The sequence below is a fragment of the Buteo buteo genome, chromosome 29 (assembly GCF_964188355.1).
Source record: "Buteo buteo chromosome 29, bButBut1.hap1.1, whole genome shotgun sequence".
NCBI classification, from domain to species: Eukaryota; Metazoa; Chordata; class Aves; order Accipitriformes; family Accipitridae; genus Buteo; species Buteo buteo.
This window is the reverse complement of record NC_134199.1, coordinates 243,833-264,101: the sequence shown is the minus strand read 5'-3', so window position 1 is coordinate 264,101 and position 20,269 is coordinate 243,833. Positions and strand designations below refer to the sequence as shown.

Sequence of the window (20,269 nt, the reverse complement as noted above, 5' to 3'; positions counted from 1 at the left end):
CGTCGTTAATCCGCTGCCCGGAAATCTTGGGATAACGAGGGAGTTGCGGGGTAGGTAGGACTGCCAACAGCCGAGCATCCGCCTGTACCCCCCAAACCGTCTGCTTGTGTATTCCCGTTGCCCGCCCTGGAATTAATCAAACCTCTCGTTGACTTATTCTGCCTTAAGCCTCCCTGAGAAAGCGAGGGGGAAAGGGGTTGTGCGGCACATGCCGGCTGAGTCACAGCAGGGAACAGCGTTCCTGCCCAAGTGACTCATGCTTCTTAGAACAGAGTAAAAAAACCCCAGGGTTTAGCAACAGCTGTTTGCATAAATCGGCAATTTGAGGAATGATTAATTAGGGACCAAACTGAGGGAGTGGAGGAAGCCCCCATCCTGTACAGAAACCCCTGGGCAGGGGGAATCCCAAATTATTTTATTGCTAATAGCTAAAAATTAATTAAAGAAATGGGGTTTTTTTGCAGCTAAGGAGATGAAATTATGCCCAGAAAAATGGGAAAAAATATGATTGGGATAATTTCAGGGGGTTTGGATCAAATATAGTCTGAGAGGTGGGTAAGAGAGGGCAGCAGCAGGCAAAGGTGAAGGAGGAGGTGTGTTGCAGACAAGGAGCATCACCTTTTCACAGTAGACCACCAGCAAAATCCAGCAAATTAAGGCATCCTTTCCATTTAGCCCCTTGTAAGAGCAGCTCCCATTTCTCTTCCAGATACCAGAGTTGAGCTGTCGCCTTGGGAAGGCGCCGTAATTCCGGCACCGGAGCAGTGCAGGATGATGGGGGAGGGACGGATCCGCTCGGATGCAGGCGGGAGCTGTCAAGAGTGAGTGAGGTGCCAAATTAAAGCCGTTAACACCCCAAAATCCATCCCCCAGCTTGGAACAAGTGGAAGGAGCAAAAATGGGGAGAAAAGGGGATCTTAGCCGTTACCTCCACGGCATTACTTCGAAATGTGGGGAAGCTGCTGCCCAACGTTGCCCAGATCCGGCAGCGATTGTTTTGTAATTGCTGATGGTAATTAGGCAGAGGTGGGGGGGCAAACTCAAACATCTTCAGCCCTGGCTCTCTTTAATTCACTAATGAAGGTGAAATCCAGGAAAACAAGCACCTCTGTGTTGTCACAACCCACCCCACTCTGCACAAAGGTGTTGGGCCACAAAAAAAAACCCCAACCAACGCCAAAGCATTCTGAAAGCTGCCCAAAACAATCCATTCCGGGCTTTTTTCCTTCAAATTGACCAAAAAGTAGCTGCGGCATGTTAGCAAGGAGAGGGGATTGGGAAACAAAGCCACATCTCCCATCAAAGTATGTTGTCACCAGGGTAAATTAATTACAAATGATGCTCTAAAACGCGCCCATCCCATCACTGGAATTATTTCTGGTAAGAAAAATCCTAAAATGAATAAAAATAAGTCACCGCCATGTGGATGGGTGTCATTCGGAGGAAGTGCCATCAGTTTAGACCAGGTGAGGGTTGAACCTTACCAGCATAAAATCAAATAGAAATTAAACTCAGCAGCTGCCTGGACCAAGCTCAATTAACCTCATTTTCTTAATTATTTTGCAGGCTGAAGGCTTGAAAAAGCAGTTTAAGCCCAAATTTTTGGTGTTTCCACCAAAACAGTGTTTTGGTCTTACAGCGAGAGTGCCCCGCCCAACACAGATGAGTGAGAGTAAGCAAGAGCCAGGACACAATTGTGTGGTGATGAGCTACGAGCTCATTAATCTAATGACTCGTTATTTAACGATACCTGTAAGAAACAGCAATCAATGATGTAAAGAAATACACAGTCAGGCTCCAGCAAGCCAGCAAACAGTCAGTGTGCTCTTCAAGAGGTGCCTTAGTTCCTTACTAGGGGGGACTCCCAGCCTCATTGTGGGCTAAAATTACCAGAAACAGTTAAAAATGATGCAGTTAATTAATGACGGCCTCTAGGAAACGAGGTCTCGCTCGCTCTTACACCGTTACTGAGTCCAACAGGCTTCTCTTGTCCTCGATTCAGAGACCGGGAAAGAGAATGAAAGAAAGCCCTCGCAGCTGGGCGGTAAGGTCTTTCGCCCCAACGTCAGCAGAATTGGCATTTCCAGTGATTTTTTTTTTTTTTTTAATTATTATTTTTTAAAAAGTAGAAGGGATTCGCATTCCTTTCTGCATGCCGAAGCGTTTCACCCCCTCGTTTCTCTGTCCATCCAAACAATCTGCGATTGATGGAGACGGCGTCTTTCGGGAGAATGAATTTCACCCCATCATGCAGGAATCTGGCCGGGTGGTCACTCACCCTTCACTTAGCTTTTTTTTTTTGTTGTTGTTGTTTTTTTTCATCTTATTTACGACTTCAAATTCCAACCCCAAGCTCCAGCCACGGATTGAGTTGCTAAAATACAGCCCGAGAGGGGTTTTTTAGCTTCTCCGCAGAGAGCTTTTAGCTTCTCCTTAGAGGTGGCGCAACGTTAAAGCCCGATGCAACCTTTTGCCATGTAACCGCTAGATTTACCAATTTGTGGGATCTCAAAAGAAAATTAAGTCGAAGGCTGACATTTGACATCACCTTGATGAGTCAGGTGGTTGGCAGACAGTGAGTGTCACACCCTCGCCTCGACTGAGTGCAAACCGCAGCCCCTCTTCAAGCAAAAAAAAAAAAACCAAAACCAAAAAAAAACCCCAAACCCCCAAAAATCCTCCCGAACGAGACATCTGGGAATTCAACCGTCGCTGTTTCATCCCGTCCAGTACAACAAACATTTATAACGGCGCGGTGTCTTATTTTCTACCAGTCGGCGCAGTCCTACGGTTCGATCCGTTGCTAAAGGTGAAGTTGATACAGGCAAGCGGCGATTTAATCCGGCAGCGAGCGCTGCCTGTTTCGTCTTGGCTTCGTAGGGTGTTGGTTTTTTTTTCTCCCCGTGCTGAGGAAATAGCCGGAGGTCTGCGGGGAGCGGCGCCGAGGATAAACGCTCACATCCCGTTTGCATGACGGGCTCTGCGAGAGGAAACGACACATCACTGTCAGCGCACCGATTAGGGAAGGTGCATGGAGTCAAACTTGGGAGTTTGAGCCGTAATTTAAGAAATTGAAAGAAAATAAACCCCCCCAAATAATAATAATAATAATCCACTTATCAATGTCTTTACCTTGAGTCGTCTTCACGTCAAGATTTCCTGCCTGCCCGAATCCTGTATAGATCCACCCACTCTCTCTGCTTGGTGTTTCTCCATCACTTGCAGGACATCCTCCAAGATGGACGGCCCCAAATCCACGTGGAGGGAAAGGAGGGAGCCGGCATGGGAGAGGAAGGACGGCTCGGTGTTGCCCTTCTCCTCGGCAAAGCCGTTCGTCGGGGCGGTGAAATGCGAGGCGCAGGGATGCGGCAGCGGGGCAGCGTTTCTGCCCTCGCCGTTCTCCTCCCCACCTTCCCAGCTTCGTGCCGACGGAGCTTTGTCATCGAGGTGTAACCGCGGCGGTTTTGGCGGGGCTTGCGCCGAGGGCAGCGTCAAGGCCTGCGGCCCCCCGATGACAGGCAAGGAGATGGCGTTTTTGAGGAGGGGAGATGAAGTCTCCAAGGATGGCTGCTCGCATCCGGAAATGGTGGCCGTCCTGGAGAATTCGAACGGCGCCGCGTCGGGGCTGTCCTTGTCGGAGTCGAAGCTGCCTTCGGTCCTGGGGAGGAGATGAAACTTGCCCTGAAGGAAGGAGATGTCCCCAAACATGTCGCTCTCCCCGCCGCTGCCGATGTGAATCGTGTGCCTGAAGTCCCCCAAGGGCGGGCTGATCATGTCGGAGGAGAGGATGTCGCGGAGCTTCTCCTTCTTCCCCTTCCTGCTGCCCCTCTTCAGGTAGATCGGCACCTTGGTGGACATCTCACCGAGGAGCAAAGCTCTTCCACGCCAAGTCCAGCCAACTCAAGAGATGGTTGTCTTCCTAGACCTCAGCAACGCGGGCTTTAAAAATAATCTGCAGAATTAAAAAAAAAAAAAAAAAGAAAAAAAAGGAAAAGTGCTTAAAAGCAAGTTATAGCATGTAGGATGGAGATCCTCAACGTCAACACGTCCCAGGAAATTAATTCCAGACTTTCTCTGGTTCTCTATCTAAAATTTGTTGGCTGCGTTATCGATAACAAAACAACCCAGGTAATTAAATCCAGGCACACGGGGCCTCTCCTCAAGATTGGTTTCGAGTGGGAGAAAAATCAGGAACAGGGTCAGAGCAGGAAATCCAAGAGGATTTGCATCTTTACGGGGGAATCGGGGTCCGGAGTTAAAGGTTGGGAGAGCACAGCATTGGAAAATGGCTTTTCTAGCCCAGAACATTTCAGTTCTCTCTCCTCTTGGCCGTGCATAATCCAGCCCCACCCAACGACGAGCTAAAATAAAAGATAATAGAGATTAAGGCAGGAGGGGGAAGGAAGTTGTTTTTTTTCCTGTTTTAGTCATATTCATTCAGCTCTTGACAGTTTACGCATTCAGTTCTAGGCCTGATTTTTCAGCTGTAGGGAGGAAGAAAGTAAAAATGGGAAATTTTGGTGATAATAGCATTATGCACAACCTTGGGAGATCCCTTGGTGGGACAGAAAAAGGGATGAAATGGGTTTCAGGCCACCTGCGCATTACTTTTTAAAATCAGCATGTGAAGGGTCTGGAGATTTAGCCTTTATCACTAATTTTCTGGGGAAAAAAAAAAATCCCATCTCTCCACGTTTCTGTAAAACCGCATCTGATCTGCTGTTGACTACAAGTACAAAACAGAGTTTAAGTCATTTAGAGACAGGTTTGTCCGGCGCTGCGCCCCACCGCCGCTAAAACAACCGCCCGTAACCGCTTCCAGCCCGTTTTACACTGTTTGTAACACACCTCCTGGTACGTCCCCATTTGGAAAGCGAGACCCAACAGTGAAACCACCACGGCTGAGCCCTGTTCCTCAAATCAACCCCCGAACTGTCCCGGCAAGAGGTCACAAGCAATTCCCCAATTGTTCATCGGTGGCGGCTGATGGGAAAACCACAACGCAAAGCCCAGCTGGGAAACAGTCGTTCCCCTTGTGTTTTACAGCCCCAGTAACCATGTCAGGCGCTTTTCTCCGGCCGAAACCCGCCCCGGCCGGTGCCAAAGAGCCAGCAAAAACCAGTCTGCAGCCGACGCCGGATGAATGGAGCGGGGTGACCTCCCCGAGGGCTGGCGTTTCAATTACAGCAGGAGCCGCGCGCTCGGCGCTGTTAAACACCGCGTCAGTCGGTGGGTGTTGGCTCTGGGATTTCGAGCGCTGGGGTTTCGAGGCGGCACGGTCCCACCGAGACTGCAGAGGGCTGCCGGATCGTCCTGTCCCTTCCCCGAACCACACCTGACCACTGCCCCTTGAATTTGTCCTTAAAAATATAATAATAATACACAGAGGGATGGAAAATCCCGTGTTCACCTTCAACCACCTGATGCACCGTTATTGGTAGAAAGCACTGCCGAAACCACATCTGTGGTCTCACCCTGTCTACGCTGCTCACTTTATTCCCATTTCCCCCCCGCAATTGCCTCATCTTGGTGCCAAACACCACAGTTACATCTCCCCGCCTGCGAACGGAGACCCACGTACGCGCCGCTACAGCCGGAGACGCTCCCGAGGTCACGTTGGGTTGACAGCAGCGTGGGGGAGAGGAGATGGAGCGGCAGAAGATCACCCCAAACAGCTCGAAACGAAGCACGGACGAGATGCCGACGATGCCGTCAGCATCAGGAACGCGGCCCTGGGAGGAACGCGGTCACCGGTAAGCCCGTTCCCGGCGGCTCCGGCCAGGGAAAAATCCTGACGATGCAGAATTCGGCTTCGTTAATCCCGGGCGGATTAAAGCGGGTGGCGTAATGACAGCCTGCAGAAGCGGCGGCTGCGCCGCTCGCGTGAAATACAGGCGCCGTGAGGACATCGGGGAAGAGGGGGCGAGAGGATGACGGCGGAGCCGATGCTGGACGCAGAGAGGGGGACCGAGGGAAGCGCTTCTTCATGGAGATCTGGATTCGGAGGAGCACCGGTGCTTCCCGAAACGCCTGTCGGATGCGTGGCCACAAGGCGCCCTTGCTCAGTCAGCTTCCCCGGTGCCACGCTGAGGAACCCACAGTCGTGGGTTAGCTGCGAAAAAGCACTGAAAGCATTAGGGGGGAAAAAAAAAAAAAAAAAAGAAGTGGATTTGTAGGAGAAAAAGCCTCTCGTCAGTCAGAAATATTTAATATTTTCAGGTTAGGATGTGGGATGATGCTGATGGAGACGAGCGTGCACCGGGGGGGAGACCACCACCACAACAAGGATTGTTCCCCCTCCTGGACAGCACAGGAGCTTCGGTTCAACTTCTTCACAGAAATCGCTCTCCCTCACCCCAATTTCTCCCCCGCTCCATCCTCCTTTTCCCCAGTCTGGGCTCCGGCTGAAAACCCAGCACCCCACTGGGCTGGGACAAAGGCCGCCTGTGATCGCCGCGAGCGCCGAAGCGAGCTCCCGGGGCCGGGTGAACGCTGGGAAAGTTCAGGGCTGCGGGTAGCGCCCTTTCCCTTTGTGCGCGGGGAGAAAGAAAAGACCTTAAAAAAGGGGATTTGCTGCCAGCGCAGCCTGGGAAAGGGTCAGTGGGCCCCGAAAGCACGGGGAATAGGGATTTTTTTGATCAGAGAAATCCTTAAAATCCCTTTTCCCAGCATTTTCCTGCACTGGCAATCAAGTAAACCTGCTCAAAAGATGGGAGCGTTACCACTGCACCCGATTCCCTGCTGTAGTGATGCAAAACAGGTGGAAAACAAGTCGGAAAGGGAGCAAAACCAGAATAAAACCCGCGATAACTTATTTACAGGTGTTTTCACCAGCGTTCATCCGCGCGGTGCATCCCCCTGTCAGCCAAGCTGCCGCAGGTGCCTCTTCCCAGCCCGCCGGGTGCATCCCCCGGTGATTTAAGTCTTTAACCAAAAGTTTTCCGCTTCCCAACTAACACTGCGTGACGAGACGTACCCCATTAGCACTGTGGTTCAGTTGAGGGGGGATGGTGATTTACCATGCTGCTGCTAATTAGCATTTCATGACAGAACCATCTCTAAAAACTCGTTAAAACCCAAGAATAATCCAAGTGTCCCGTGCAACGAGACTCGTGGCTGTCGGTAAAGAGAGAAATGGGGAAAATTAGATGTTTTGTGGCAGGATAAAAGCGGGAGGTGCTTCAAGAGAAGATCCGAGGACTTAAACTCAACCTGCGCCCCACGTTAGGCTTCGTTTTAGCTTCTCGTCGTTAAGAAATCAGCTGAAAGCCTGAGGCATGAGATATAACATCCCTCCGACCATCTCTGCTGACATCCACCTCTGGGATATTCGCCCCTTTCCCTGCTTTATGGAAGTAATATTTCCTACAGAGTAAAATTTGTTTCTTTTTTTGCCTGTTTTCATCAATTTGGGCTTCAGTACATGAAATCTTGTTTCTTTTCCACCTGTTTTTGGCAGTTTAGGCTTTGGTTCACAAAAAAATTTGTTTCTTTTTGGCCCGTTTTCAGACATTTAGGCTTTGCTACGTGAAAATTTCGTTTCTTTTTTGCCCATTTTCAGCAATTTAGGCTTTGATACACAAAAATTTGTTTCCTTTCTGCTGGTTTCCAGCAGTTTATGCCTCACTACATGAAAATCTGTTTCTTTTCTGCCCATTTTCAGCAATGTAGACTTTGGGACACAAACGTTTTGTTTCTTTTTTGTCCACTTTCAGCAACTTAGGCTTCAGGACGTGAAAATTTGTTTCTTTTTCTGTCAGTTTTCAGCAATTTAGACTTTGCTACCTGAAAATTTGTTTCCTTTCCACCCATTTTCAGCATTTTATGCTTCATTACGTAAAGACCTGGCGTTTCCTCAGCCCCCCGGTTACTCACAGAGCAGCAATTTTCCTACCCCGGCGTCTCTGCAAACTATTTTATCAAGATCCCGCAAAAATAGTGATTAAATGACGGCGGCTTAAACTCATTTTCCCACTTGAAGGTGCAGAAATCAAGTGAGTGAGCAACCGCCGCGGAAAATGAAGCCAGTTCCATCTTTCCTCCTCTTGACCCTTTCTGCACCTTTTATCGGTGCCCAGGGAAAATCCTCACCTAAAAATTTGCACCTAGAAAGAGGTTTTGCCCTTGTATCCCCCACAGAGGAAGGGATATTCACGTGGGAGATGAAAACGCCCCCCCTTTTCCCATGGTCCCTGAGCTGGAAGAGCACCGGGGTGCGAAAAAAGGACCCTTTGGGGAATAGCGACACTTCGGGATGGGGATTACAGATTTTTTTAGGGAATAAGGATGTTTTGGAGCAACGCCAAAAGCCTGTGGGGTGATACCCCAGCAGCCAGCATCAATCCATGGGGAAGGATTTATCCGAGATCATCCTGGTTATCACAGAAGCTGAAATCGGTTAAAATGGGGAATTAATTTCTCTCCGAGGATCGCGGTGCCGTCGCTGTCCTACCTCGAGCATCCGGCGCTGAATCCGGATAAAGGGTGCGCACCGGATGGGCAAGCGGGGAGGGAAGCGCTGCTGGTGAGGTCTCTGTGCCGAGGAACACCGCGGCAAGGTGTGTGCGGGACACGGCAGCGCCGGCCGTCTCCTCCTAACAGCCGCATCATCAAACGCTCCCGGGTTTTTTCCCCAGGACCAGGAAAAGACCGATATCAGGGAGAGATTTTCACCGATAAGGAAAATCCAAGGTGGAAAGCTTGAGGATGAGTAAACGCCAGTGCACGGTAGGAAAACGCGGCGGCCTCAACCGTAGCTGAACCCCTCCCGTGCCTCAGTTTCCCCGGCTGCGTGTCATGCGCCCCACTGCAGCGGCGACAAACCAAAGCTGAGAAGTTGGCGGGGGGTGGGGGGCGGAAAAAGGCCTTAAAACCAGGGAAAACAGCTCTTTAGTGCTGCTCCTCCCGGCCGAGCCCCACCCGATGCCGGGGGAGCGCCGGGAATTCCCGGGTGGGGATCGTGGCGCAGGCATTCGGGGTGGGATGAGGGCACAGGTCGCTCCTCTTTCCCCGTGATGGGGTCGGAGTCCGTTCCAGCTAGCCAGGCAACTCCTTGAAATGTGAATTTAAAAATCCCCAAATCCGTGAATTCCCTGTTTGCACTGAAAAAAAAAAGTCTACCCCAAAAAAAAATTCCCAGAGCAGGATCCGGCCTCCCTCCCCGAAAGCACGCCATCTATTTTGGGGATCTGTCAGCTAATTTAAGCCCGGGACAGGCAGAAACCTCGCAGCTGGGGGCTAAAATTAAGAGGTGGCTGCGGAGAACCGGGGAGGGGGGCAAAAAGGTGGGGGCGGGGGGCGCAGGGGAAGGGATCCGGTCTTTTTTTCCTGGAAAAAAGGATGGAATCATCCCCCCCGCCCTTTAAATTGGGGATCAGGGATGTGACGGGGACACAAAAACATCCTTAATGGCACGAAAAAGAACTGCCCCCCCCCACCTCGTCCTCAGCATCCCGACGCAGGGCCTGACCGCTCGCAGCGGTAGGGATTTGCAAACCGGTGCCGTGAGTTGCCGGGAAGAGAGACCGAATCCCCCCCGCCCAGCTCCCAGATTTACCGCCGTGTCCCCCACCGTCACCCTACGGCTACACCCGATGCCGACACCGGTGACCCGGAGCGGGGACGGCAACCGGGGTCGGGGGGATCTCACCGGAAAACAAGACCAGGGTCGCGGCCAATACTCACCGCGCGTCTTCCTCCTGGTCTGGCGGCTGAGCCAGAGCCAACCGCGGCTGTTCCCTTCCTCCCAATGCCGGAGCGTCGGCGCAGCCGGCACCGAGCCAACGTGCAAGCCCCACCCCGGCACGGGGCCTCGCTTTCCCCTTCCAGGGGGGGGGCTCTTTTTTTTTTTCTTCCTCCCCCCCCTTCCCAAAACACGGAACGACGGCGTTCACTTCTCACCGGGATGAAGAGCCGGATGGCTTCGCGTTTCCCACGGTGGGCAGGAACGCCATCGTGCCTCGATTTCCCCGCTCCACCGCGGGAAGACGCAGCGATGCAGCTCTGTTAGAAAAATCCCTGGGGAAAGAAAAATAAAGCTGGAAAAATCTGCCTCCCCCCACCCCCCCCCCAAATCCTTGGCCAACTTGTAATGCTGGAGCTGTCACTCGTTTAAATCCCAAATTAGCCTCGTCCTCAAGGATCATCTAATTAAGAGGCAAACGAGATGCTGGCTGCTTCAGTCCTGATGTGTTTGAATCAACCTGACCACCCCCGACAGCACCCAGCTTGTCCTGCTTGTGTTCTAACCAAAACCAGTGTTTTTAGGAGGGGAAACTGAGGCTGGACAAGGAACTTCAAAGCCAAAAATGGGGAAAAATAATGGGGTTTTGCTCCTCTGCTCCTGTAGCAGGTGGAGAAAAAAAAACCACCCCAAAAATCTGGAAACTGAAAAAAGCAGGGGGAAAAAAAACCAAACCCTCTTTAACCCATGCTGGGAAAAACCGGCATTTTTATTTGGGGTGAGAAGTGCTAAAATCGGCAAAAGATCAGAGGAGGAACTGAGACTGAGATGTGACAGTTGGAGAAGACAACAACGACACTGCCCAGCTGCTTTGCACTGATATTTGGGGAGAAACCACAGCTTTTCGGGCAAATCCTGGCCAGCCAGACTTACACGCAAAAATTGTGAGGGGATCTCCCTCCCCAGACCCTGTTTTCCCCCTTTTTTACCCTAAATACGCTCTCACACCCACATGGGATTTAAAGGGTGAGAGAAGATAAACACGCTGCTTTTACGGAGAGTCTGTAATAAGGCCAGGCGGGTAATTAAGTGGAAAATTAACGAAGGGAGCCGTGCACCGGCTCAGCACCAACCAACAACGTAATTTTCCAGCCTCCCGACGCCTGTAAATACCCCACGGCAGGGAGTTACGAAATTCATTCCCTTTCTTCACATCAGATTTACCTTTTTTTTGGCAAAAAAACCCCTTTCTCCACCTTGCTTTCCCCGTGCCCGGCCTTGGAGCGGAATGAACACCAGGAGAGCCGGAACCGAGCGGAGCAGGGAGGGATTTTAATTAATTTTTCCAGCGTCCTCGCTGCAAATTTGAGGCAAAAAGTGGGGGAAAATATTTCAAACCCAAACCCGACATTGGTATTTTGCCCGCAGCCAAGCCAGGAGCTGCGGCATCCTTCACCGAAACTGGTGAAGCAGTGGTGCAGCCCCCCCCGGGCACCTGTAAATTAATTGCTCTTGGACTAATTAAACTCAGAGTCCCATAATGAGGAAGCTCATCCCAAACGATCTCACCCAGGAGGTGAATTCAGGACACCGGCACCTCGGCAGAGGAGGATTTCGGCCCCACCGTGTGCCGAGATTCCCCTTTCCACACCAGGATTTCCCCTTTTCTGTGGGTAAATCCAGCTGGAGGATTATCTTCGTTTACCTAACGAACAGGAGAGGAAGACACAGGGAGTCCGCGTCCTCCCACTCCAGCTAACGAGCGACCCCAAATCACCCTGCGCCCGCATCGCTGTTAATCCAGCACATCTGAAACCACACCTGCGAAAAAAACCCACCAACCCCACTACAAAACCCAGCTTCCTGCTGCCTTGTGCTTAGCATTAATCAATTAATTAGCAATTATTAGGATGGAGTCTCCGCCCCCATCCACGGAGCAGAGTCCCACCGCGGCCGGGTGGCTCCAGGAGGAACCGGGGCACGGTGCAAAGTTGGCATCTTGTGAAAGGGAGTCAGGCGAAGGCAGCTTCGGGTACGGGGACAAACACAAGCGTTTTGGGTGGGGTTTAACCAAAATTCAAAGTGTATTTTAACATCCGTTTGTTTCCAGGAAGGAATTAAGTCGCAGGTGGAAGAAGGGTCGAAAAAAATAAGTCTCTGTCCCGACGATTTAGATTTTAACAACTTGAGCAGCAACACACGGGCTCTTCCGCTCGCCCGTGGCGTCCTCCCGCTGTATGTACAGGCGGGCGTAGGTACCCCCCACCTGCCCCTTCGTCAGCCGGCCGGGATTGATGCAGACGCAGCCCAGCACATCCTGTGGGAACACGAGAGCGATAGTCACGGATCCGGACGCCGACAGCTGCCTGGTTACAGCCAACGCGGATGCCGACAGCCGCCCAGCTACAGCCGCCGCCGTGCGACCTGCCAGCTACACTGCCCCGCACGAGGCTGTGCTTTAGTCGTGCTGTACACCAGGTTTTGTGCAAATTTGTCAAAATATAGTGGGGTTTGGGGGGTATTTTGGCAGGTGCGCATGCCGACTGACCTTAACGAAGTACCGCAGCTCTGACGGGGTGATGAGGACATCCGGTGTGACGGGTAACGAGGCGTAGCTGTAGAAGGTCTCATAGTCAATGTTGAGCTCCTCCGAGGGGGGGTACAGCGGATAGTAACTGCCAGCGCAGGGGGGGGAAAAAAAAAAAGTTACTGCAGCCAGGAACACTCGCCTTCGCCTGTAGCAACAAGGCTTGGATGCAACCAGCAGATAATTTTGGCTTAGAAAGAGTTTTTTCTGCTGCTTTTGGCTGTCCCCAGATATCTGCTGTCTCTGAGGGCAGCTATCAGGAAGGCTGACACACACCCATCCGGAGGACTTACAGTGCTAAAACCCTCCAAATCCTGTTCTTAAAGGGTTACAAAGCCCAAAAAGGACATTTTCTTAGGTTAAAAAAAAAGAAAGGCTTTAAAAGGGAAGATGGTGAGACCAGTACAGGATTTCCCTCATTTGGCCACAAAAAAGCCCTTTCTGGGTTCGACCAGGTGTTTGTACGAAGCCCTCACCTCCTCTGCGTCAGGATGTGCTTGAGGATTCGCGTGAACCTGTCCGAGATTCCAGATGAGCTGCAAGAGAAAATGAGCTGTAAAACAGTTCAGAAAAGGAAGGAAAAGGAAAAAAAAAAAAAGCTCACAGGCTGTGCTGATTAATTAGGCACGCTGCCTAATTAACAACCCCTCTGCCAGGCACTGAGGGATGGGGGCAGCTCTGTTTCCCCACCACATGCGCTGGGAGAGAAACAAACAAACCGCCGGAGGAGACAACCGAGAGGCAAGAGTCCCGGACGAGGCTTCCTGCCAAGATCCCGCAAATTTGAGGCTGGATCTGGCCTCCGATGGGAGATCCCCGCTCCGACGCTTTCCTGAATTCCCGGCTTCCTGCCAGCACCCACCTGCTGATCTCCTCAGCACCCATGTGGAAGAGCAGATCGGTGGAGGTCAGGCCGAAAACGACGCCATCGACGTCCAGGGTGCAGGGGTCTGACACGAAGTGCACGCGCTGCCCGGGGGAGGGAGAGGGTGATGCCAACCCCGCTGTCACCAGCGCAAAACAGACCCGAAAACACCTGCAAGGCGCCCTAAAACACCCCCAACATGCTCAGCTTTCCTTAATTGCCCCCAAAATGCTGCAGTCACACTGGGCATACCTCAAATACCCCAGTTCTGCCCTAAACTGCCCCAAACTTGCCCTAAAAATGTCACAATTATGCCGAGCTTTCTTTAAACGCTCCTAAGCCAGTCCTAAAACACCCCAAACCCACCCCAATACCCCAAACCTGCCTTAAAATGCTGCAATCATGCTAAGCTTTCCTTTAAATGCCCCTAAACCAGTCCTAAAACACCCTAAACCCACCCCCAAAAATACCCTAAACTTGCCCCCAAATGCTCCAGTCACACTGGGCTTTCCTCAGATACCCTAAATCTGCCCTAAATTGTCCCAAACCTGCCCTAAAACATTGCAGTCATGCTGGGCTTTCCTTAAATGCCCCTAAACCAGTCCTAAAACATCCCAAACTCACCCCCAAAATACCCCAAATCTGCCTTAAAATGTTGCAATCATGCTAAGCTTCCCTTAAACACTCCTAAACCAGTTCTAAAACACCCCTAAACCAGCCCTAAAGTGCCACAATCATGCTAAACAGCCAAAATGCACCCCAAAAACGGCCGCAGCTGTGCTGGACTTTCTACCAGGAGCATCAGAAGCTGCTCCCCAGGAAAAGAAGGAGTTAAATTAGGGAATTTTAACCCCCAAAAGGCTGGGAGAAGCATAGGATCACAGCGAGAGCCAAGAAGGAGCTCTGCATGGCACCAGCATGACCGCTGCAGGTTTCCCAGTGCTGGCACTGTCTCGCTGCGTTTATTTAATTCCCTGTTTGCTCTTTAAGCATCTTGGGGAACACCATGACCTCACAAGCAAGGCGTGAGGACCACTGGATTTCCGCTCCCAAATCCCTTCTCCCCCAGGAAGTCACAGCTTTCCTGGTATTTGCTCCCAAAGGAGATATTTTTTCGCAAGAAACTGCTGCCGGATGGAAAAAGATGCCAGAAAAAAACCCAGGGAGATTGCACCTCAAACCTCAGCAACTTGTTTTTGTAAGGACAAGTGGGATTTTCCTGGAAATTCAACGTTATTCGGCTTCTTTGGGGTAAAAAAAAAAAAAAAAAAAGCGGAATCGCTGATGGGGCAGGGGGTTCGTTACCGGTTTGTCATCCTTCGGCAGCTCGGGGTAGAGGAACGGTGGCTGCGGGTAGATGTAGTCGTGGTGGACGTCGCGCAGCGAGGGGACGAAGACGAGCTGAGAGCCGGCACTGTCAGAAAAAAGAGGGAAAAACCCCCAGGTGATTAATTAACAGGTGGGACTGAGGAACATTAACACCTGGAAACAGCATTTCATGTAGAAATGACAGCCGGACACCTTCAAAAATAGCCTGTTTTGGGGCATTCTGGCAGTGAGAGGATCCAAAATCTGCTGAAATCGCCCCAAAAACCTACTCAGCTTTTGCAGGAGAGATGTTTCACCCCGTGGGAAGGGAAAGGGCTGCGAGAAGGTGAGCTTTTTCTGGGATCGAAGCCCCTGGGAACAATCGGGCTGCGAATACAGCCTTCCCCTGTTGGGCAGGGACCTCACCTAACCAGAGAAGCATTAAAAAAAAAAACCCAAAACTTAAAACCAGACTTTTTAGTTAATTTAAACAACAATCATAAAGGAAAGGCTCTGAATACACCGTGAGGTGGAGGCCGTGGTCAGAGAGATGCTGGAGGGGCGTGAAGAGGTGTTTTGGGGTGTCCCCCCACCCCTCGACGCAGGTCACCCGGCGTCAGGCGGGGTTGTTGATGGTGAAAGGGACGAGAGTGGCGCGTCCCTGTCCCTGCCGGAGTCTGGCAGCGGATGAAAAAGGCTGGCAGCGCCCGGCAGGAAAGAAAAAAACACAAGAAAAACTACCCAAAAAAACCCACAAAAAAAACCCAAAAAACCCCCCCTCACTTGTTCTTTGTTCACGCCGTCCCTCGCACCGCCGGGAAGGGCGAAGCGCCGTCAACCAGCCCTGGGATGACACCAGGGAGGGGAAAAAAAAAAATGCCGCCAACCGTTCCCGGTTCCTTTTTCCTTGTTTTTTTTGTGGAGGAGAAAAGCCAGGATCCTGCTATAAACACATCTCGCAGCAGGCAAACACAACTCAAATCCATTTCAGAGGCTGTTACGAGGCTTTTGACTCAAATCAAATGATTTCCCCCCCTCTGCCACCAGTTTCCCTCATGGGAATTGGTGGAAACCTCCCCCATCCAGAGCCTGTTTGGTGCAAAAAAAGGAGTTTTTAAGTAAAAACTATGTGTGGAAACTAATAATTTCACGCAGTTACCGTCCCTACCTTCTCGTGCCTTCAATTATTGTCTTCAGGCAGAGCTTGAAGACCTCAGCGAAGGACCCCAGGAGCTGGCAGTTCTAGGAATTGAGGGAAAAAAATGGGATTTGCACAATTCCCCCTTCTTTTGGGGTGCAGGGTGAGGATGCTGGGACACTCCCACCACCTTCCCCAGCTTCTTCACCCTTCCAGAGTCCAGCACCATGGATCAATCAACCCCAAATCCACGCAGATGTAGGAGTTTGGGGGAAAATCAGCCCCCTACACCGCCCTGCCGAGCCCCCCCACCGAGGGATGAAACAAAGGGGGGGACCCCAGGGTCCCCCAATTCCCCCTCACCTCCACTTGCTCATGCTTGGCATCCAGGAATGGCCCGAACTGTGAAGAAACGGTGAAAAAAATCAGAGAAAACCGCAAGTGGGGACAGCCCTGCGCATGTCGCCAGCCCCAAGAGCCAACTTAAACACATTAAACTGCCCAGAAAAAGATATTTTTGGTAATACTTCTTGTTAATGAAGCTCAGATTTTATTCTGCAACCCACCAAATGGAGCCCAAAACAGAGACTGATAAAAGCAGCAGGTCCTTTTGGAGCAGGAAGGGAGACTTTGACTGCTGGGGATGCTCAAAGAGCACAATTTGCTCTTAAAACAGGGCTTTTTTGTCACTTTAGGGTGAAAAACGGATGTTTTGGGATCACGCCCGAGCCACCTCTCTCCTCAGCAGCATTTTTTATGCCAATTTTCAAGATTTCAAAACCTCAAACGTTTTTTGACGCTGCAGCCTCTTGTTTTTTAATATATAATTGCTTCAATTAATATAAATAATTGATTGATATAATAAAATCAGGGTCCCCCAAGCCCCCCCACCCCAAGATTGGGGGGACCCTGTCCCTGCTGCAGCCCCTCACCAGGACGCAGACGTCGGGGCGGTCGCGGATGATCACCTCGACGAGGTCGGCGAGCGGGTCGTAGGCGATGCTGTCGGAGGTGGTGTAGGGTCCGCAGGCCACCAGCACCATCCTCTGCTCTGCGGAGACAAAAAAAGGAGGTTTTGGGGACAAAAAGGGGTGTTTTGGGGACACCCCAAAACCTTTCCCTGGTCCGGTGGGGAAGGTTTAACACATCTTGGCTTTAAACCACAGCGGCCGCCGGCAGGGGAAGTGTCGGGGCTCACCTGGGGCTGGCTCTGGCGGCGTGTGGAAGGGAAGGGGCACCCCCTGCAGATAAACCACAAACACTGCCTCAAAATCTTCCTTTTTTCACCCCCAGACCCGTTCCTGGGACGCCAGCAGCGCCGTGCCGTCACCTCGTAGAGCTTCGAAGCCACCATCTTCTTCCCGGTGCTGTTGGTCCCCTCCAGTGCCACGATCTGAAGGTGGGTGAGAAAACGGCGTCAGGCTCAAAATCTGGGTGAGGAAGGTTGGGGTGCTCCCCCCATCCCATACCCCAAAAATCACCGCAACCGCACCTGACCGGGAAAGAGGGAATATTCCTTCAGCTCCGAGAGGTCGAGGGGGACTTGTCTGCCCGAGGAGTGTTCCCGGTCACCTTCCAGCACCACCGATTTGGCGTTGAGCTTCCCGTTGCTGTCGCAGCCGATCTGACCCAGCACCGTCACCGGTTCCTGTGGGAGAACGGCAAAACAAACAAACAAACAAAAAAACCCACCAACCCAGTCAGTTTTTGCCCTAAAATACCAAGAGGTTCCCCCCACAAGTGGGTGTTGGGGCAAGGACTTCACCTGCGCCGGGAGCAACACCGAGGCAAAGCCCTCCAGGTGATGGTGGCTCTTCAAGACGTCACCAAGCTCCTCGATCCTCCAAGACAGCACTACGGAGGAAGCACAGGCGTTATCCGTACCCCAAAACGCCTCCCCAAAAACGGGGTTACCGCCAAATCGAGGTGGGGATCCCCGCCCAGGGTCGTGGCATCACCTTCCCGGACGTCAAGCGCTTTCTGGAACATGTATTTGTAGCTTTTTGTCAGATTTTCTTCCGGGGAACCGAAAAGTTTTGGGGTGCAACTGCGGCCGCCCCGACCGCTCCAGGAAGGACCCTGGACGGAGCCGAACGAGGCCACCACCTCGCCGCGGTTGCTGCGCGCCGTGTATTTTTGGGAGGGGGTGACGCTGCAGGGACAAAAAGGGGGGGTGACGGTGTCAACCAGCAACGGCACCACCGCCGAGCACCAGTGCCACCACTGCCGAGCCCTGGTGCCGGTCCCGGTGCAACGGTTTACCTTGGGGAGAAGGTGTTGGGAGAAAAAAGCGCGTAGGGGCTGCGGGAGGAGAGGGTCCGCTTGGGCCGGGGGTTTTCCGGGGTGGAATTGCTGCGTTTTTGGGAACCCTGTGGAAAAAAAAAAAAAAAAAAAAAGGGATGTTTTTGGGGTGAAGGGATTTCAAGGCAGAAAATGGTTAATTTGGGGGTAGGTTTTGGTTGAGGTGTTGGCGTGCACCTTGGATGGTGTGGTGTAGGTGTCCAGCAGCTCATCGTCTTCTTCCTCTTCAAGGCTGCCGGCTCGTTAAGGAGCACCCAAGACCCTTATTTTGGGGGGGATACCCACCAGCACCCCCCTAAACCATGAATTCCTCCCATTAACTGGTGCTAACGGGGCCTCGTTTCCGGAGAAGGGGCCAAACGTGTTCCACTGAGGGAGGGTTAGCAGGATGCACCCCCCACGGGACACTAACACCCCATTTTTTTTAAGAATCGCCCCAAAACCCGTGGGATACAGCTCCTGGAGGGAGTAGATGTCGTGGAGACCACCATAGTGGTTGTCCCTTTTCTGGTGGTACCTGCTACTCCGCTTGGTGAGGACCTGGAGGAGGAAGAAGAGGAGGAAGGGTGAGTGTGTCCCCCTCTCTTTTCCTGGGGGTTTGGGGGTGAGGGGGGGATATCGGGAGACCCCCCCACCTCGTGTTCGAAGGCGTCGAGGCCATCGGTGGAGAGCTGGGTGCCGAGGTTCTTGCTGGTGACGAAGGCCAACAGCTCGTTGGCCAACGCCTCCGGGTCCAGCTCATGGGTCAGGCACAACTCCACCACTGTGGGGAGGGAGGGATTAATGGGGTTGGGGGACCCCCCCACCCAGTGCACCCCAAAACCCACCGGTGGGCCTCCTGCCATCCCCCCCACACCTTCCTCCTCCCCATCTCCTGCTCTGGAGCCTCAAAAAGCCCAGCTCACCTTGTACGCCCCAAAATCTGGCAGCTCCCAAAGTCCTGACCCCCATAACAACCCCCCCCATGACCCCCAAACCACCCGACAACCCCCAAACACGCCTCTACTACCCCCAACACCTCCCCTGACACCCCAAAACCACCTGAAACCCCCTCAAACACTTCCCCTGACACCCCCAAGTTACCCCAACCCCCCTCCCTCAAACAACCCCGACACCCCCAAATCACCCTAACCCACAGACACATCTCTCCTGACACCCCCAAACCACCCAAAACCTCCCCTGACACCCCCGCTCCCCCCAAACACCTTCACTAACACCCCCAATGCACCTGACACCCCTCAAACCCTTTCACTGGCACCCCCAAACTCCTCACCCGACACCCCCAGATCACCCAAAACTCCCCTCAAACAGCCCTCCTGATACCCCCAGAACACCCAACGCCCCACAAACACACCCCCAACGCCCCCAGACCACCGAAACTCCCCTCAAACGACCCTTCTGACACCCCCAGAACACCCAAACCCTCCCTCAAACCACCCCGACACCCCCAGCCCCCCCAACACCCCCAGCCCCCCCAAACTCCCCTCAAACGACCCTTCTGACACCCCCAGAACACCAAACCCTCCCTCAAACCACCCTGACACCCCCAGCCCCCCCAATACCCCCAACACCCCACAAACACACCCCCAACACCCCCAGCCCCCCCAAACTCCCCTCAAACGACCCTTCTGACACCCCCAGAACACCAAACCCTCCCTCAAACCACCCCGACACCCCCAGCCCCCCCAATACCCCCAACACCCCACAAACGCACCCCCAACACCCCCAGACCACCCAAACTCCCCTCAAACAACCCTTCTGACACCCCCAGGCCCCCCAATCCCCCCAGCTCACCCAAAACCCCCTCAAACAACCCCCCTGACATCCCCAGACCCCCCAATCCCCCCCAGCTCACCCCAAACCCCCTCGAACCGCCCCCCTGACACCCCCAGCCCCCCCCACCCACTAGCACCCCCGGGCCGTGCCCCCCCCCGCCCCCCAATTCCCCGGTTCCCTCACGCCTGGCGGGCACGTCCTCCCCCTGGCAGCGCAGCTCGAAGAGCCCCAGCTCCCGCAGCACCGCCTCGGCCGACACCGGCTCCGGCGCCGGCTCCGCCATCTCGGCGGCGAAAAGCCCGCCCGAGCGCGACACCGCCGCGCTTGACGGCAGCGGGGAGGGAAGTGGGTGGGACCGCGCCTTATAAGGAAAGAGCGCGGGGAAAGAGGCGGGGCTATGCCGATGTAGAGGGCCAATAAGCCCACGGGAAAGGGATGGGCGGGGAGGGGGCGTGGCCGGCACCCCCCTCCACCGCCCCACCGGGAAAAGGCGGGAATTTTCCCGCCCTCCCGGGGTTTCCTCACAGCGCTGAGGGGGGAAGCGGCGCCTCACGGGGACCGGACCGGACCGGACCGGACCCCAACCCGGAGGAGGGGTCGTCCCCGCTCCAG

At 53.1% G+C, this 20,269-nt stretch overlaps 2 protein-coding genes across 4 annotated transcripts; both read right to left on the bottom strand.

The window, feature by feature from the left end:
• Positions 1-1,700: 1,700 nt before the first annotated feature.
• Positions 1,701-10,030, bottom strand: CDC42EP2 (CDC42 effector protein 2). Of its 3 annotated transcripts, none has more exons than XM_075059261.1 (3): positions 9,901-10,030; positions 3,133-3,952; positions 1,701-2,980 (listed from the first exon to the last, which is right to left on the bottom strand). In XM_075059261.1, the coding sequence occupies exon 2, from the start codon at positions 3,856-3,858 to the stop codon at positions 3,145-3,147; it is 714 nt and encodes a 237-aa protein (XP_074915362.1). In that variant the 5' UTR covers positions 3,859-3,952; positions 9,901-10,030; the 3' UTR covers positions 1,701-2,980; positions 3,133-3,144. The 3 variants fall into 3 exon arrangements, with proteins under 3 accessions (XP_074915362.1, XP_074915363.1, XP_074915361.1); XM_075059262.1 differs by lacking the exon at positions 9,901-10,030 and adding an exon at positions 9,685-9,857; XM_075059260.1 differs by lacking the exon at positions 9,901-10,030 and adding an exon at positions 5,582-5,604.
• A 1,020-nt stretch (positions 10,031-11,050) lies between these two features.
• On the bottom strand, positions 11,051-19,980 carry POLA2 (DNA polymerase alpha 2, accessory subunit). The gene is made up of 18 exons (XM_075059259.1): positions 19,841-19,980; positions 18,517-18,644; positions 18,336-18,421; positions 18,059-18,113; positions 17,843-17,949; positions 17,539-17,732; positions 17,346-17,434; positions 17,073-17,228; positions 16,911-16,973; positions 16,779-16,821; positions 16,513-16,631; positions 15,944-15,982; positions 15,611-15,684; positions 14,440-14,548; positions 13,132-13,238; positions 12,746-12,805; positions 12,231-12,357; positions 11,051-11,999 (listed from the first exon to the last, which is right to left on the bottom strand). Exons 1-18 carry the CDS (start codon positions 19,938-19,940, stop codon positions 11,853-11,855), a joined length of 1,803 nt encoding a protein of 600 aa, XP_074915360.1. The 5' UTR covers positions 19,941-19,980; the 3' UTR covers positions 11,051-11,852.
• Positions 19,981-20,269: the final 289 nt, after the last annotated feature.